Source organism: Hylaeus anthracinus, unplaced genomic scaffold, assembly GCF_026225885.1.
Source record: "Hylaeus anthracinus isolate JK02 unplaced genomic scaffold, UHH_iyHylAnth1.0_haploid 12002, whole genome shotgun sequence".
NCBI lineage: Eukaryota > Metazoa > Arthropoda > Insecta > Hymenoptera > Colletidae > Hylaeus > Hylaeus anthracinus.
In genome coordinates, this window is record NW_026534349.1 from 16,182,092 (window position 1) to 16,199,939 (window position 17,848).

At 38.4% G+C, this 17,848-nt stretch overlaps 4 protein-coding genes across 9 annotated transcripts in view; 2 read left to right on the top strand and 2 right to left on the bottom strand.

Annotated features, from left to right (window-relative positions):
- LOC128892558 (ATP synthase subunit d, mitochondrial) overlaps positions 1-17,848 on the top strand; it is a 164,094-nt gene that overhangs the window by 135,570 nt on the left and 10,676 nt on the right. The gene's annotated exons all lie outside the window — the stretch shown is intronic.
- On the bottom strand, positions 111-12,731 carry LOC128892548 (protein APCDD1-like). 4 transcript variants are annotated; one of them, XM_054153075.1, is made up of 6 exons: positions 12,597-12,731; positions 9,805-9,954; positions 9,158-9,299; positions 8,850-9,081; positions 8,372-8,779; positions 111-6,004 (listed from the first exon to the last, which is right to left on the bottom strand). In XM_054153075.1, exons 3-6 carry the CDS (start codon positions 9,238-9,240, stop codon positions 5,066-5,068), a joined length of 1,662 nt encoding a protein of 553 aa, XP_054009050.1. In that variant the 5' UTR covers positions 9,241-9,299; positions 9,805-9,954; positions 12,597-12,731; the 3' UTR covers positions 111-5,065. The 4 variants fall into 4 exon arrangements, with proteins under 4 accessions (XP_054009050.1, XP_054009051.1, XP_054009049.1 ...); XM_054153076.1 differs by lacking the exon at positions 12,597-12,731 and adding an exon at positions 10,496-11,056; XM_054153074.1 differs by lacking the exon at positions 12,597-12,731 and adding an exon at positions 10,496-11,056 and having other exon boundaries at positions 9,805-10,093.
- LOC128892546 (nucleolar protein 11) lies at positions 12,768-15,475 on the top strand. Of its 3 annotated transcripts, none has more exons than XR_008461094.1 (5): positions 12,768-13,088; positions 13,177-13,708; positions 13,787-14,820; positions 14,908-15,143; positions 15,334-15,475. XR_008461094.1 is itself a non-coding variant. In XM_054153072.1 (4 exons), exons 1-4 carry the CDS (start codon positions 12,957-12,959, stop codon positions 15,034-15,036), a joined length of 1,827 nt encoding a protein of 608 aa, XP_054009047.1. In that variant the 5' UTR covers positions 12,768-12,956; the 3' UTR covers positions 15,037-15,320. The 3 variants fall into 3 exon arrangements, 1 of the variants encoding a protein (XP_054009047.1); XR_008461093.1 differs by lacking the exon at positions 15,334-15,475 and adding an exon at positions 15,284-15,320; XM_054153072.1 differs by lacking the exon at positions 15,334-15,475 and having other exon boundaries at positions 14,908-15,320.
- On the bottom strand, positions 15,293-17,648 carry LOC128892550 (cytochrome b-c1 complex subunit 2, mitochondrial). Its single transcript, XM_054153079.1, has 7 exons — positions 17,487-17,648; positions 17,043-17,179; positions 16,782-16,973; positions 16,485-16,701; positions 15,975-16,406; positions 15,679-15,900; positions 15,293-15,583 (listed from the first exon to the last, which is right to left on the bottom strand). Exons 1-7 carry the CDS (start codon positions 17,529-17,531, stop codon positions 15,497-15,499), a joined length of 1,332 nt encoding a protein of 443 aa, XP_054009054.1. The 5' UTR covers positions 17,532-17,648; the 3' UTR covers positions 15,293-15,496.

The window sequence follows — 17,848 nt, forward strand, 5'->3', positions numbered from 1 at the left end:
TTCTTACAAATTTCGAGATCCTCCTCCTGGATCGCTGCGAGAGGAGTGAATCTCTAACGGCTCTTCTGTTATCGGGTAGCGCTCCGCGACAACTTGCTAACCGTTGCAAATTTCTTGTTTTTTTTTCTCGTCGACTGTTTCTAGTCGTGAACCAAGTCGTTCAGCCGTGTATTCGAAGAAAAGAACGTCGCGTAAGATCTGTCTCGCGGGAAGACATCGAATGAAAAATAATCGAACGAGACGATGGTCACGAAATGATCGAGAATGCATTCGCGATTCTATCGAATTCGCTCGAAATTATGGAAAATTCGTTGTTGCCGCATGCATAATCTGCGCACATGCGATTTTTTCCGTGTACGCTGGAAGATCACAGCTCGCATCTGTTCAATTCTATTAGGCTATTTTATAGCGATGTATCTCGTTGAAGACTCCTCGTTGGTGGTTTCTTGCGCCGTGCTCCTTTACAATCCCACTGTTTCGTGCAGGCCTTCCTCTTGTTAGGTCATCCTCTTGTTCACGCAGGTCAGCCATTTTGTAAACCGATGGCTGTTGGATATCACCATCCCCTCGTATCCGAAACTCTAGTTTACTCGACTAAAAACTGCAAGAATCGATATACCAACTCGAAATAGCGTCGATGATGCTAGGAAAGCTTCGTCATGGCTCGAAATATACCACAGGACTCTCCAGAAATTGATCCAGTCGATTCCTTCGTATACACCAGTCCAAATGTACCAAGATCGAGTGCTCTATCCCCAATCTCCCGAGTCAGCTGATGAGATTAGATCACCTCTATGGCAGCGATTGCCCCATATCAGGAGCTAAAGCTTTAGAATCACGGGCAAGGCACGGTCACTCGAATTGGGAGTAACGTCCATGCAGAGGAGATGGAAAATATTTGTTAAAAAAGCGTTGCACCGACCTGTGTGGATGTATGAGCCTCGCAACTCAATTATCGCAGTGGTAAACGCAGCTGTGCTGATTACGCAAATCCCAATCTCAAAAGTCGAGGGATACGATTGTTGCGCGCGGAAACCTCGGTACGGGTCAACTACCTCACAGCTCGATCACACTCTCTGTCCTTTGGTCTTTGTCCTACTATCGGATGATCTGGTCGCGTACGACGAAACGAGCTCACCGAGGTGAAAACTATATTTCGGATGAATGGTCCCACCGCGAAACGAGGATCGATTCGTGCGGCACCGACCACCAGTTGATATAAAGACGGATATCGCCGAGGAATTTCGACGGCGAGCGAAAAACCAGGAACGCAGAGAAAAAGCCAAGCAAGGACCGAAGGGAAAGAGACGGCGGAAAGCGTCATGCGCGAAATCGTATATTTGAGAGCGCATCCGCACATCCGCGCGCTTCTTAATCGATAAGAGTCACCTGTGCGCGTTTCGATCGAATCGCCCTAAAACCTGTGCGAAAAAATTGTGTCAGACGTCCACGATGGAAATGGAAACAATTTCCACATATTCCATGTGTCATGCTTTATTGATTAACCGAGTGCAGGATGTGAACGTGTACGTACGAATATAAACATAAGGTAGAACTTTCATGAACACGAGCAATGCAAGGGTGAGGGGATGTAAATTCCCAAAAATCAGCGATGATCGCATACGTACACGGAGAACCGTTAAATCGCTTCGTTTGAAGAGCAATACCTCTAATGAAGCATTCGTCGGTGGTAACTAGACTGCGGATCTTTATGCAAAAGATCTCTTTGCAAACAAAAATTAAACCTAAATAGGAATTTATTTTAAGATTAAAAATTTTTTTATTTTCGAACAGCCGAAATTCATGTCACGTTATATGGTGAAAAATGCTGTGAAGCGATGAAATGGGTGGGTAGTAACAGAATAAATATGTCCCGTTACACAGCTTAAAAAGTGGAAGGGAAATGCGATGACGATAGAGAACCACAGCAAATAAAGTAGAAGACGCACAGTATGATATTTCAGCGATCTAGCGGGACAAAACTTATGTGGTTCAATATTTCGGAAACTATTAGGTCGTCTATACACGAAGCTACTCAAAAGAAACGTAATTGGCCGGTGACTGAAATCACAAACTAGTCACTTATTGGTTAGTAATGATTTTGAACATTCTTAGAAAAAGCATCTACCGCTGTCCGCGCGGTGTAATATTATAGCAAAGTCATATTCTCGGTCATTGCTTGAACAAATATTGTTAATAATTAATGTGACTATTGTCAGAAATTAATTTTTAGTTATTTCAGCTAACAGATACAACGATATAGAAAAATTTCTCACGATTACTGTGTTCGATAAGTGCTTATTCTGAACCGTGATTGCACCAACTAAATATTAATATCTGACAGTAGTTAAATTAATTATTAACAATACTTATTATTTAAACAATGATAAGGAATATGATTATGCTGTGGTATTAATGTTTCATAAATTCATTTGTGGATGGATCCAACGAGCCTTCGAATCAACCTGTCACGTCATGTCACACGGTTGTTGTTCGCCCTTTCCCTTTTCTACTTCGAGGGGCACAAACGAACCGCGATCCCTTGACCGACATAGGTACACTGCGGTGCATAACTATAGCACCACTGATATTTTTAAGATTTTTTAAATATAAAAGAAAAATTCAAAGACAGTAGTTGGATAATATGAAGAAGCGATGTAAATAATTAATTTCAGAGGAAATATACTGAAGTAGTCTAAGCATATATCGAGATAAAGTCGAAAAACATTATAAAATCGGTGCAAAACTATAGCACCACCTTCATTTTCATCACACTTTAAGCGTGTTTGTCACAAAATTTTCATCTAATTCAGAATTTTATTTATTAATTAATACAATGCCACGCAATATTTTACGTAAATATTTTACTGAGAAAGAGCAAGGTGAAATTTTAGCTTATAACAAGTTAGAACTAGGGATTAGGGAAATTGCATGTAAACTTGAGCGATCCCCTAAAGTAATATCAAATTTTGTACGTAATCCGTCGAAATATGGCCAAAATAAGAAAGGAGGGCCTAAAAAGAAATTGTCCCCGCGTGCTGAGAGGCAGGTTATTAAAATTGGGAGCAATAGTTTGAAAAGCTGTCGGGAAATTGCAGCGGAATGTAGACTCGAAGTGTCACGTTGGATCATTCAACGTGTCTTTAGAAGAAATCCAAACATTGCCAGACAAAAACTAATTTCAGCACCCGTTCTTTCTAAACGTCACAAAATAGCAAGAACGGAATATGCCCGCGAAAACATGAATAAAAACTGGGATCATGTAAGTTTAATGTTAATTGACAAAATAAGAGGGGACATTATTTTCTTCTACTTAACGTTCTTTGTTAGGTAATACTTAGGTAATATTTAAATATTACCTATATATATTTAATATTTAAATATTTACCTATATATATTTATATAAATATATATAGGTAATATTTTCTGAAAAAGTTTAATCTCGATGGCCCAGATGGGTTCAATTGTTACTGGAGAGACCTACGAAAAGTCCCAAAATATTTCTTTAAACGCAATTTTGAAGTGGGAACGTTAATGGTATGGGCTGCGTTTTGCTCGAGTGGCAAGCTGCAATTAGCGTTTCCTTCATCCAGAATAAATAGTTTAGAATACATTGAAATATTGGAGAACAATTTGTTGCCGTTTATTCATTCGAAGAACCACATTACTTGGACATATCGACAAGATAATGCCCCAATACACAAAAGTCGAGCAACACTAAGATGGTTTCAAACACTTAATATAAATTTATTAAACTGGCCAGCATCCTTCCTGGATCAAAATCCGATGGAACATTTATGGGGTATGATGGTACGGCGTATTTATGCACACAGCCAACAATTTTTGAGCATTTCGCAATTAAAAGAAGCTGTACTAAAATCCTGGAATGAAATTAACGATGTAATTTTGAAAAAAACTAGTTGAGAGTATGGCAAATCGCATTTTTGAATTAATCGAGAAGAAAGGAGGTCCTACTCACTATTAAATCATTTCCTATTATTCGTTGAAATTATAATTTAACCATTACAGTATAATGTAATATTGTTATTATGTTATAATTCCATTGGCGCTATAGTTGTGCACCTATGAAATATCTATAGTCTTATTATTAGTTGTCTTAAATAAATGTTATGTTCGCCCTTTTATCATTGCTATAATATATTTTTAGTCTCTTTCACACGATACTATTAAAAGTTAGAAATTATTAATTAAATCTACAAAACGCACGAAAATTGTAGCAGTGCTATAGCTATGCACCGTAGTGTATACGAGGGGTGATAGATCATTCGTCGTTGATCCTTCGATCGATATAGATCTCGGGATCACGCGTCCGCGATCGCGCGTCCACATCTCGCGTCCCTCCTGTTTGTAGTTTCTCTTAGTATTAGCTTAGCTTGGTATTGCTTGTGGGTATCTTAGTTTGGTTTGGTTAGTTTTAAGGCATGCGTGTACGAGTGTCTCCTCTGCCAAATAATTATTAATCATTTGTTCAATTGTTTTGTTTGTTCGTAAGTCCATGTTGGACTCGCAACTCCGTTCTCCATTTCGGTCAGTGGGGATAGTTTCTGTACATTTATCGTATAAAAATTTGTGCGTATGAGATTTTACTGTAGTAACAAACAAATGTTCCGTTACAATTGGGTCTTAGTGCGTCACGAAGCAATGAAGGGGTTTTCTGAGAGAAAAAATGTCCTGTCCGCAGAAAATCATTAACTATGGTACAGCAGGTGGCGGTTCGCGATCAGTTAGTTTAGTTAGTTAGATTTTCAATCTCTCCAACTCTTGCGTGTGCGCGAAGTCTGCAAATTTTATTCTGCAAATATCATAACATGAACTTTACTTTCAATCTTTTTTATATTCTTGCATATTATTTGCATTTCATACTTTCTTGCACATTTAAATTTCCTACAAATGCATAAAGATCCGCAGTCTAGCGATAACATTTCATCGAATTTCTAGCTGTCGTTGGGCTGAACTACTAGATGGCGTTATTTAAAATTATAATAACTGTTATCAAACCACAACGAAAACACTCCCTTCGATATATACTACTTCGCGTAATCGGTTAAGCATGGTGCAACTTCGGTAGCAAATGTACTATCGCAAGATAGACCAACGAACTACTCGTTGAAAGGCAAGAGGTGGTCGAAGAGGGAAACCAATATCGACCCTGTCGTTTAAGTAACTGATTATGCGTTTCAGTCTGAAATTGTCGTCCTTGGAGAGATTCGGGTAGATCACTGTTTGCTCGAAAGTAACGTTGCGAAATTGTCCCAGAGCATCGACGAAGAGGCGCCTCCCAGAGTTCGTCTTTCCACGGAGCTAGCAGCAGAATATACTCTTCGTTCCAATCCAAACCTATCCTCGCCTTGAACGTCAGAACCGCTGGAGCCTCGACGGTTCGAGGTACGCAATTTTTCGACCACGAGCTTCCCGTTGCCGTTCTTTTCGCAGCCGTCGAGCAACGTGTCCACACCGTCTTGTCGACAGGAACTGACCTACTCTCGATGACTCGTAACTCCAATTCGGTCGTTCCAGAGAGCAGCGCGGTGTCTTTTCGAAAAGAAACGGACTCCGTTCGAACCACATCCGGTTTCTCTCGCCAAGTGCCACGCGATGTAATCGAAGGTCCACTCGATTCTGGAATTAGAGGTCTCCGAGTCCTCCAGAGTCGAGCGCCTTCGCGATCGATCGTGATACTCGAATGGTCGTCGTCTCGTTTCCGTCTGACCGCCCGTTGAACGTAAGTGCCAGCTACGATGACCGTATGCAGAGGAATCGAGCACGCGGAGTCGGTGTAGTAAGTCCAACGCGCGGACCACCGGTTACCGCCTGAATAAATGCGAAAGAATCTCCTGGACCAGAAACCCTCGTCGACGCTTTCGCATCTGATGCTCAGCCAGATGCCGTCGATCACCGCCGGAAGCGATGGCGCTTGATGAAACAGAGGTGGATTGTACTCCGAACCGCGCAGCACGCTTCCACAGGTCAGGCATCCGAAAGTCTACAATTTCAAGGGAATGGCACGGTTAGGCGTGAGTCCAGTGATGGGTAAAACCCTAGGCTTCGAATAAATCTGAAGTTTGCCGATATATTTGTCTCGTTTCTTCTGTTGAATATTTTCCAAAGAAAGAAACGAGAGAAACACATCGGCAAACTTCAGATTTATTTGAAGCCTAGGGTTTTGCCCATCACTGCGCGAGTCCTCGTTGGTATTCGAGGTAGAGGAAGTGATCTGAAAACGAGCTACGGTCTAAGTACGAGCTACGTGCTGAAAATGGGGGAAGGGGGTTGCGCACAGTCGCGAGAATTGCACCAAACTAGCTGGTTATTGTTGCTCGCTTGCTTCGCGAGCTCGCGAGTAGGGTTGTTCTTGCTCACTTAATTCGTATAGCTATTCATGTTTATTTTGCGTGCGACCCTTTACGGGCCACACAAGGAACTTCCCGATTTCCGATTACAGCGCCATCTATCGCGTATAAAAAAAATGTTTGAAACTAGTGTTTTGAAAAGGTCTCATAGCCAGCTTTCGCAGTGCATGATAAAAGATGAGGTGTTCCATTAAAAAAATCATGTTGACCTTGACGTGACTTTAACCGGTCCTTTGAAGGTCAAACGGACACGACCATTCAATAGAATTTTTGAAACCCTAAAACATTTCTCTAAACCATTTTTCTCGCAAATGTTTCATTTTGGAAATATTTGACTGTTTCCATTCTTTTGGAACATACTGTATGTACATGTGTTATACATATGCATACAAATGTAATAATAGTATTATATGTATATATATTATTTCCATTTAGTTATTCACTCATAAATTTATATTCTCCGATCTAGATTGTGTTATTGAGTTAAGTTTTCTTAAAAAAACTAAAAAACTACTCGACCGAATTAGAACTAAATCTAATCAGCTCTAAGTTAGATTGATACACATCGATTGCATCATCGATCATTTTGATCTCGCTATTAATTTTTTAGAAAACGCTAACGAAAAATTTGTTTATATACGTACTAACATACGCGCACACACATACACACAGGCGCGTGCGCGCGAACAATTTGTTAAAAATAGGCTAAAATTACTCCAATGACCTTGAAACATGGAGATCTGCTAAAAAATCGATTTTTCAGTTTAGGGGCAAATACAATAACTTCCCTATAAATCGGGAAGTTAAAAAATCAGCAAGGATTAGGGGAAGAGTGGTCAATTCCGACGTCTCTTTCCGTTCGGTCCTTACTTGCTTTTTCTCTGGTTTTTGGCAAACGAGCTTGGACCTTCGCACACGTGCTTTGGTAGGAATTGTTTAACCCTTTGCGTTGCTGTGGACGGGAGGTATTGGAGCACGCGGTAAAGAAAATATACTGGTTTAACGTTTGCGTTATAAAAACTAAAGCTTTCTTTAATAAACTTTTCCATGAAGTGGAAAAACTTTTTCATAAAATCCAACAAAATTATAAACAAACAAATAGGAAACAAGCAACAAAACAAATTTGGTTTTGCTTATACAGCCGTTTTATGTTCGTTCATTGCGTGATGTCGTTCGAAACAATCGCCTACGTGTAAGGCCGGCATAGACGAACAAGTAGCATAGTAATACCTCGACTCTCTTCTTCTCGACACTTTATCGTATCTTTTCGTTCGGAACGACAGACGTACATGCAACTGTGAACTAAATCGAGCGGCTACTTGCCGACACTCGTCCGCAAAGGGTTAATCAGAAAACCTACTTTTACGCAACTCAAGTTATATTTAACTTCGATACTTCCTTAGTTGTTGAGTAAATGGCTCTTACCTCGTCTCGATGTAAACAGAGATGGGGGTATTCATATTCATAAATATGAATATGAATAAATTAACATCACGCGGATTTGTGAATATGAATATGAATAAATTTATGAATAAAAATGTGAATAACGCGATAATAAATTAATGACACACTTTCTTAACCCATCTCTGGATGTAGATAACCTGCGCTTTGGACAGGTCAACTGTTTTAGTCAATTTGTTTATTTTTGTTCTATAAGTAAACAATGGAGAAAATGTTTCTCGTTTTTTTTATAAAATTCCAGGGCAGTAGATAATCAAGTTTTCAAACAGTTGTATTTTTATACTTGTAACGTCATGAGTTACTTTTTGTATACAATTAGCCCACATTTGGACCCACCTCTTGCAAAGCCGTCATTTTCACATTTATTCCGGGTCATGCAAGGAAAACAACTTTTTGAATCCTCGTATCACCTTCAGGGCAGTTTTTCGAAGTAACCAATACCAAACGTATCCATTCTGAGTGAATAGGCACATCAGTAGGTACCAAAATGAAAGCGGTAGCCCGTTCATGGACCACTTCCTCTAACTTTGCGCCCTTACCGTATCAGCGCGCAGCAAAGCTGCTGATTGGAACCGATTAGGTCTTCGTGCTCCTACACCCTGTTTCACGGAACGTCCGTTTCGACCCACCTCGCCTAGCAATAATTCGACTTTCGTTCGCGTCCCGTCCGCGTCGACTGAATCGAAGCGTCTTTTCTCGACTCGAAGCAATCCGAGCTCGGTGAATTCGATGCCGAGGTATTCCAGACACTCCAACGAACCTCTGTTCCTGGGCCGTGGCAAGCGACTTTGAAAGGAATTCGAGTTCAAACCGTGATCCTGAAAACTAGCATTCGACGATCCATCGATCTCCCGTCGTTCGTAGATCAGTTGCGCCGTGAACATACGCCATTTAGTTTCGATCCCACCGCAACTCGCGTTTAGTCTGCGTTCAAATTTGTGAACGACCTGGCAATGCGACGAGTCAGAAGGTGTGCGTCACGAAAACGGTACAATGTAAACGATGATCGATCTCTACCTGTCTGTTAAACGGTACCAAGCGAATCGAGTCCAGCCGAACGTCGGCTTCGGTGGCACCAGGTACCGTGACCGACGCCGACGTGATTTCGATAGATCCACGAGCCACGACGGTGTACGTTGCGATGCTGCATGACTCTTCAGCGTAATAGAATCGTAGCAAAAGGAACGTGCCGTTCGCGAAGAAACTGTATTTCCTTACGATGTATTCGGGTCCCGCGCGTATTTCGCATCTGTAGAAGCAATTTCGAATGAATCCCCGTCAAGAACGTCGATTCCACAATTGAAAAACCGCGAATATGTACTTACTCTTCCGATAACCAAGTCGAATGCAACCTGGCCGGTGTGTCATCCGTTACGGTTGCTCTGTCTTCGGATGCAATTTCTTTCATGATCGTGTCGCATCGATCCTCGTCCCTTTCCACTTCTAGAAGATGAGTACAACCTAGACCTAAAGAAAGAACCGACACAACGATTAAAGCGGATTAGCAATCATCTTTTTCGCTGTATTTTTCATCGTATGGAGATGAAGGGGTCGGAAGTCCTTAACACTCGCGTTTCCACGCTCCTCTGTTTCTCATCCGTACTTTTGCTGTCTGTTCGATTGGTATTCCAATCGGATCGACGAAAAGACACAATGGACTGCGTGATGCTATGCAGTCGACGAACCAGCGCGTCCAGTATCAAAAGTTAAAATGATATTGTTGTAAAATAAAATATAATGCTCCTTAAAATACCACAGGATACCGTAAAAGACGTTCACGTTCACTTACCCGTAAACAAACAAAGAATAGAGACACCGATCAACGACAACATGTTCTGTTTTATTTATCTGAAATTATTCGGTAACGCGAGTACTTTAGTAGAACTTATTGCAACGTCACTCTTTTATACACTTTGTCGGCACTTCTTTTTATAACAGTTTAACTATAGCACTATTTCTCTCTGAAACTCACCTCGAACGCTGCGGATAAACTTGAATTCCAATCAAGCCACCCCAACGGTATATAGCTCTATCCCTTCCCGGCCTTCTTTCCTCGGACAATGGTGCCATATTGCCACACCATGGATGGAAAATACTGTGCTTCCACTTTGCATCTTCCTCTCTAAATAAAAAATTCCGTGTTGCAACAATCTCATTTAACTTCGACAGAAACTAACATAATATACACAAGTATCATTCATTAAACTTCTCAAACATTGATTTCAGTGCTTTCCAATATAGTTATTTGTGAAGTATTTGATCTAAAGAGAGAGCACAATAATTATTGAACTAATGAATGAGCAGTTATTATTTAATATAGAAACGATCTTCTCTCTTGTTGATATATGCGCACTTTGTACTTTCGAATTTGGCGCCAATTAGTACGTAGTGGCGCCATCGGTGGGAAAACGCCCAAGTTTGTAGTAGAAATAGTTTTCACCGTTTACGTACGATGGCGCCACCTACATTTTTTTTTTTTTGGTGCGTAGGTATCCTCTACATTGCACTGTCTTACATCGATAATCACAATACAAGCGTTTCCTTATAACTAGTTTCAAAATATTCTATGTTAGGAATTACACATTATTTGTAACTAAACCTACTTATACTTTCCTTATTCTAGAGCTATGTATATTAAACTTATGATCTATATTTGTGAGCACCGTTTGGATATATATACTTATTGTAGATTATCAGACTATTTTGTACTAGGCTTTCCCAGCTTGACGCACCAATCTATTTTAATATTTGTAAATAGGCTAAGAATTTGTTATCATTCGACTTAACTTTGTTTTATTCCCTTGTCTCAGTCTTTTTATTTCATACTTCTGTGTGTTCTTATACATATATTTCAGACTTTTGGACTTCTGTTACTATTATAATATTGTAAATATAAATATTTAACAAAAATACAATATGAATACAATAAAATAAAATAAAAGTATCTTAATTTATTGTTAGTTTCCTAACGAACTTTTTTTTTTAACGCCACCGATATCTTTTAATAAATTATTCTTAATTTTTCATAAAGGCATAATTAATACAATTCTTTGCTTTATAACAGTGCGATATGTTAGTTGATATGTCAAATTTATCATTTCTATGAATAGTTATTCAATTTAGCAATAATTATCAATCCTCTGAGGTTACACAAATTTATCGATTTTCACATGTATAGTTCTTCACATATGTATGACACTTCACATATGTTTCATACTTCACTTTAATAATTGTTTGTGATTGGCTATTGCGTTTGAACGTAGCGGATTTTAATTACGTTTTTCTTTTATCGCGTAATTCATTTTTCCGTTAGTTGCAATTATTTTTAACATTCCTTTATCAACCCTCATACAGTTCAAACGTGTTTCCAACCAGCTCCTTGCATTCAAATTGTTAATCTTGTTTTATTGTTCTTCTTTAAATAAATTGTTTTGTTGTTAAAGTTCGGTGTTAGTTCATGTTCGTAATTCTTTTATGTAGTATCCCTACAACCCCTCAGTTAGTGGCACAAAGAAACAAGAAACTGCCAAGCAATACAAAAAATGTGATAGTTATACATTAAAATAAAAGGAGAAAACGAAACTCAAAAGTCCAAGCTTTCCTAGGAAAGTTCCTATCAAAATTAAAAAAAAAAAGCAATGAGTACGTTAAGGGTGCGCAGGAGCCAAAGCCAAACTTCGAGCTAACTTCAGCGACAATTGCGGAAAAAGTAGGAAACTGCGGGACAAGGACAGAGAGGGCGATACAATAATTGCAGGAGAGACGAGGACAGGGCGATTAGGCTAGCATAATTTTTTTCCTAGGATATTGAAGCAAAGAAGCAATATTTTCTAATAATTCTGGTTTTAATATATTCGTTACACTTTGGCGGATGCGACTCCAAGGGCTGATTTTGCAATTTCGGCCTTAAAACTTTATAAACAATAAAATGAAAACAATATGAAGACTGAGGATTGTTAGGAAGAAGTATATATCTTCTAAAAAGATTCTATTTTCTTTTGTCTGTTATACAATAAAAAATATATATATATATATTTATATAGAAGATTCTAAATATATATATTATTATATCGCATCTATTATATATATATACTAGACGAGTTACCTATATTCATATATAAAGTTTATTAACATAGTAGAATAAAGAGTATGACAACCTCGACTTACAAATTAAAAAGTTCATTGTTATGTCTTTCTTTATTACAGTTAGTTATAAGAAGGATAGCCAGTAAGAATAGAGACTAAGAAGCATTAATGTAAAACGTTTAAAAAAGAAAATGTGAAAAGAGGGCATCACATAGTAGTGCAAAGTACTACTCCGAATGTACGGACTTTAATTTAATAAACAAACAAACAGTTAGTGGCGCCATCGGTGGGAAAACGCCCAAGTTTGAAGTTTAAAAAGTTCCTACTATTGCCCCTAGATGACGCCACTGATTAAAGAGTCGATGATTATCGCTAAATTGAATAACTATTCATATAAATAATAAATTTGACATATCAACTAATATATCGTAGTGTTATAAGGCCAGGAATCGTATTAATTATGTATTTATGAGAAATGAAGAATAATTTATTAAAGGATGTTTGTGGCGCTATCTCATAAAAATATGGGGAACTATTTTTACTACAAACTTGGACGTTTTCCCACCGATGGCGCTACTGGAACTGCTCACCCGCTCACAGAGCTGCTCAATGAGCGGTGCCTGTCTGAATACCCTCAATGATTTATTCAATTAAATTTTAATATAAAAATCTTTTTACCTTAGATATAGCTTCAACGTGGAAATGATAGTACAGCTTTAGAGCTGAAGATCGTTTAAGCAATACATTTAAACGTCATCAATGAAGAGAATGTTAGAATTGAAAATACGGGTTATGGTTGTCAATGAAATTGATTCTGTTCACTCCGATAGATTAGTCAGGCTCAACTTTACATAGAAGCAAATAATGTACCACATCGGGAACATAGTATTATTATCTTTAATTTGTAACACAAGCTAGAAAAGGGTTACGAATTAGAAATATCTAATTTGGAAGTTGCATCGGGGTACCAGCTACTCTAGTTCAGGCCCTGCAAACAATAACACGTGCGCTATAAATAAATGATTTAATGCGTTTAAAATGGCAAAACTTTATTCGTACTATACGCTCTGTCCGCTTATCGATCAACAAAATTTGCTTGGTGTCGAAAGAGATTCGGAAAGTGGCTGTGCAATTGTAACGTTAGGAAGGAATATTGTCATTCGATATAAGGTAAACATCGATATTGCGTTAATAGCATTTGTTTTTAATAGAAAGTTCGCATTTAAATTGTGTATGAATTATACGATTGTGTTCACAGCTACAGGATCCAAAGCAATTGAGCAGTTGGACGAGTAAAGATCGATTAACAACACAAGTTATTTACGATGAAACGACTCACCGATATGCAGCGATATTTAACGAAAAGAAAATACGTCTTTGGTCCGAGAAAGAAACAGATTTAAATAACATTAAGGGTTACAAGTTTCAATCTCCCTTGCACACTATTCTTACTCTTGAAACTTGTCCTCCTGTGTTAGTTCGCAAAGATGGTGCTACTGCTTTGTTAGAATGGGCTGTACAAAACAGAAAGTCTTGGTCCAAGGATGGGATATTAGGTGTGAATGAAAGAATTTTCGATTGTCATTTGATTCGCACCGGCAACAAAATTAATTTGTGTCTCTTAACTGAAACCAACGGAATGTATAATTGCATGGTGGTTAAACTTAATGACAAAACTTATGCCAAGGATGTGGACCGTGCAAGGAGGATAGACTTGAAGAGGAAATCAGAGGAGTTGGTTGGTCATACGGTACTCCAAACCAAAAACAAAGCATGTCTGTTAACATTATGTAAGTCATTTAATTCCGTTTCAAATTTATTATTTTCTTTCAAATATGATACATGTTTTATGCTATTTCATTTGTTAGGGTCACATGGTAGACTGTATAGTCATTCTTTGACAGAAACAAATAATGAATCTAATTTAAATACATTGATCGGTATTATTTCTAATATTGATACCAAGCATCCAGTAGTTATGACTCCTTTAAATGAAGCCACTATAGCAGTTTATGGGGCTGATGCTTCAGAAGAAGGTGCTGTATTAATGATCTACAATGTGCAATTCAAATTGGTACAAGACACACAAAAACTGAAACTTTATACAAGAGATGCAAAATTATGGAAAATTGAGGACAAATTACTGCTTGCTGCAAATAGACATTTAGCAATTGCACCTTACCATCTGGCTCCTCAAAGGATAGCTACTTTACTTGGTTCATCTTTACGTTTTAAAGCCGGCGATGATGCCGAGGAAGACGACGAAATCGTCGTAATACAGGAATCAACGGTAGCTCAATGGGAAAAGAATGATTCAACTTTCGTTAAACAATCGGTTGAATCAGCTCCTGTAAAACTTTCAAAACAAATATCCTCTTACGTTAACGAAGGGTTAAGCGATGCCGCAATACAAGAAATATTGATTCCACAGTTGATAGAAACAAAAGATGTCGAAGGAATCGTGTGGTGTTTAAATACTTTTAAGGACTTGCCTGAAAAGTTATTGATCGATCTTTTGATCTTCTCACTGCGGAGTTCCGATAGTACATTTTTACCATTGCAAAACGGTACAGTCAACAATCATTTCGCTACCAAAAAGTTTTATTCGAGAAACGAATTTCTCGATAAAATCTTTAGTCTCACTTATTCCGATGTTTCTTTATCGTCGTATTTGAAAAGTGGTTTAAATTTCGATGAAATACTAAGACTTTTGCAATACTTGGCACAAAAATTAGACAATCAAGAAGATTTTTTCAACTATATCGCGCAACAGCCTACGGATAAACAATTATACGAGTGGTCTAGCCTTTTGTTAGAATCTCACTATCAGCATTACGTATTGTCGCGAGATCCAGAAGTGTTGATGCTTCTTAACAAACTTAGTAGTGTTTTAGACGATCACGTAAGTATCTCTGGAAAATCGTGAAACCTTGTCGTAATAGATTTTTAACTGTAGTTTTTCCTTCTGTAATAACTGTCTTTTTTTCAGCTACGGCTCTTTAAGGATATGGAAAATTTGAGGCCAATATTAAAAAGGACTATTAACGGCAAATCATCGAAACTGTTACAAAAGAATCGTAATAAGTTTTACGCGATAGAGGAAATTAAGCTTTACTAATATGGAACAAACTTGAGCCTCAGAAATAGAGCCCACCATACAAAACCCCTTATCTTTTGAGCAAGTGTATTGATTAACATTGAAACTGATGATTTTTTCTTTAGACGGTAAGAATCACTGACCCAGTATACATGACTATTTTTCTTTAATATTGATTGACAAGACCTTTAAACATTTTTGGAACACTTTATCTGTAAATATCAAATTTAGAAACGCATTCTTAATGCAAACTCGCTATAATGTACAGGAAACGAAATTGGGAATAAAGGCTGTTTTTATTTCTATTCGTATCTACAGAATGTTACGTTCACTGCGATGAAGCACACGCGTTATCGAAACGTGTTGCAGGAATTTGTATGGGTAACTTGCACGAACTACGGCTTCGATCTTCTCAACGATGCAAAAGAGACCGTATATCGACTTCGTGCTACTCGCCGCTTTAACGGAATACGTTTTACATCTATTTCAATTGATCAAGATACGGTACAGTTTTCAAGTCGCCAATGGAAGCCATGGTTAACCTTCCACCAGAAAGTTTATCGGCAATCTAGAAAACATAACATATTGTTGAAACAAATAAATTTGAAAGAAAGAGTAAATCCAGTATAATCGATATGTATGTCGCGTCATTGGTATACATACAGATTTGACGCTAGATGCAGAAACATTGTCAACAGCCGCAACCAACGACTCGGGTGTAGAGCCTTTACCCTTTGTCAAGACTTCATACTGTAAATTCTCTAACGAAGCATTTACATTGTCCGCTGCGTTTAAAACTTCAGCCTTCAATATAGCTTTACCGCGAGCAACATCAGCATCGGATAATTTCATAGATTTCAACCATTTGAAAGCTGCTTGTGTTAACTAAAATGAAATTAAATTCGTGATTAAAATACACGAGTAAAATACGCATCAGAATTTCAGTCGTATTTACTCACAGATCCCGCTGCGTTGGGTGTCGAACATAAAACAACACCGAAAAGTCCTGAATCGGAATAACTAGCGTTAAACGTTGACACAGCAAACGGCTCCGTGCCTGCAGCGCTCGAAAGTTGCTTTTGTAATGGACTCGCACTGCCACCCCATTTAACACGTGGTTCGGCACCAGTTGCTCTTTGCAGTACTGCACATGCTAGAGCGTCCTGTTCATTTTTCGCGGTTACACCTTCGACGGCAACCGCTACATTAGTTAGATCGGAGCTTCTTTCTTTACGAATCTCTCCTCCATAATATCGTGACGCCTCATTCGTAGGATCTCCTGATCCAAGTTCCAAATTTGCCGCAAATGCGGAAAGTTCTGACAATGAAACCCCAGTTCCTACAACTGCACATCTAGGTGCAGTGCACCATGTATTGACAAAGTGCTGTAACTGTAAACCGAAGGAAAACATTGTACAAACAATGCTAACAGTTTGCCTTATGAGTAAGTGTATAAAATGCATACTTACAGTTTCTGTGCCAATTTTACCTAGTTGACGCTTTGGAGTATACAAGGAGTATCCAAGGCCGGTACGATATGCTGCTTTATGTAATAATTCAATAACTTTAGTCTCATCTGGCAAGGAGAGCAATTCGTATTTTAATCTGGGCTGCTCATCTGATACCTCCCATGGTTTAAATACTTGCTTTGTAGCAACACACTCCAAAAATTTTAGAGCATCTGATCTATTGACACCAAAAGACTGGTTTATAATGAAGATACATAGTTCCATACATATAAGATAACATAATAAAAAAGTATTTACAAATTGTTTCTAGTAATCTGTAGTGTGTATGCAGTACTTTCGCGGTCTACAGTTGCCATTAAATTTCCACCAAGCTGTTGAATGTTCCTTGTTATGGCAAAACAACTAGCTTCGGATGTACCTAATCCTGCTGCTATCCTCAAATGATGTGCCACACCTTGTGTATCGTATGTTTCATTTCGTGACCCAGCTCTACGGATAAAACACTTGTGTACAAAGGAAAAAATCAAAACAAGTTCTTTTCATATAAATTTCAAATACCTGAAGACGATGGATACTTGGGCAATTGGTGAGTTATTGTCAAGAGCAGCAACAGTGACTTTGTTGCCCAAAACTTGACTTTCAGGAGCAGTAGAAGCAGAAGACGGCGCAGTCGCTGCAGCCGCGTAATGCCTAATCTGTTGTGAAAATACTATCAAGTTCGATATACGTACATTTTGTTTCTGTTTTATTTCTATCTTTGGTATGCGTTAAAAATTGAAGAGAAATTACAAAACGAAAATAAAAAGAAACAATTGGAGTTTTAGTTACGAAAAGACACAATCGTTCGACACAATCTAGCTCTATGTAACTCGTACGACAGAGGCTGACATACAGGATGGTATCGAATCGTTTACATAACAGCTATGATAATCTATTCGCAGTCAAGAAATAGCAAATGAATACGTTTTTAATCAATTAGAGGAAGAAAAGTATTATTTCTACCGTAGAACCACGTAGCAAAGACGACCGTACGACTGTACAAGACATTTTTTTGCTTCTCAGTGACTCGAAGAACTTTTCCTTACGAGCAGAATACAAAGTTGCACGAAGTGAGTGGCACCGACTCGAAATCGAATAGCTATCAGGGTGTATGTATCCGCTGACTGTAGATGGCGAACCAATCGTCGTCGAATGGGCGCAAACTCATCGCCGTTGATTGCCGAAAACTTCAAGTAAGCGCCGATTCAAAATTCAGATTTATATAACATCTTTGTTAGTACATGACATCTAAAATTATAAAATTCACTCTTCTAAGTAACAACTCCTATTACGATTACAAGTGGAGGGGGAAAATAAAGAGAATT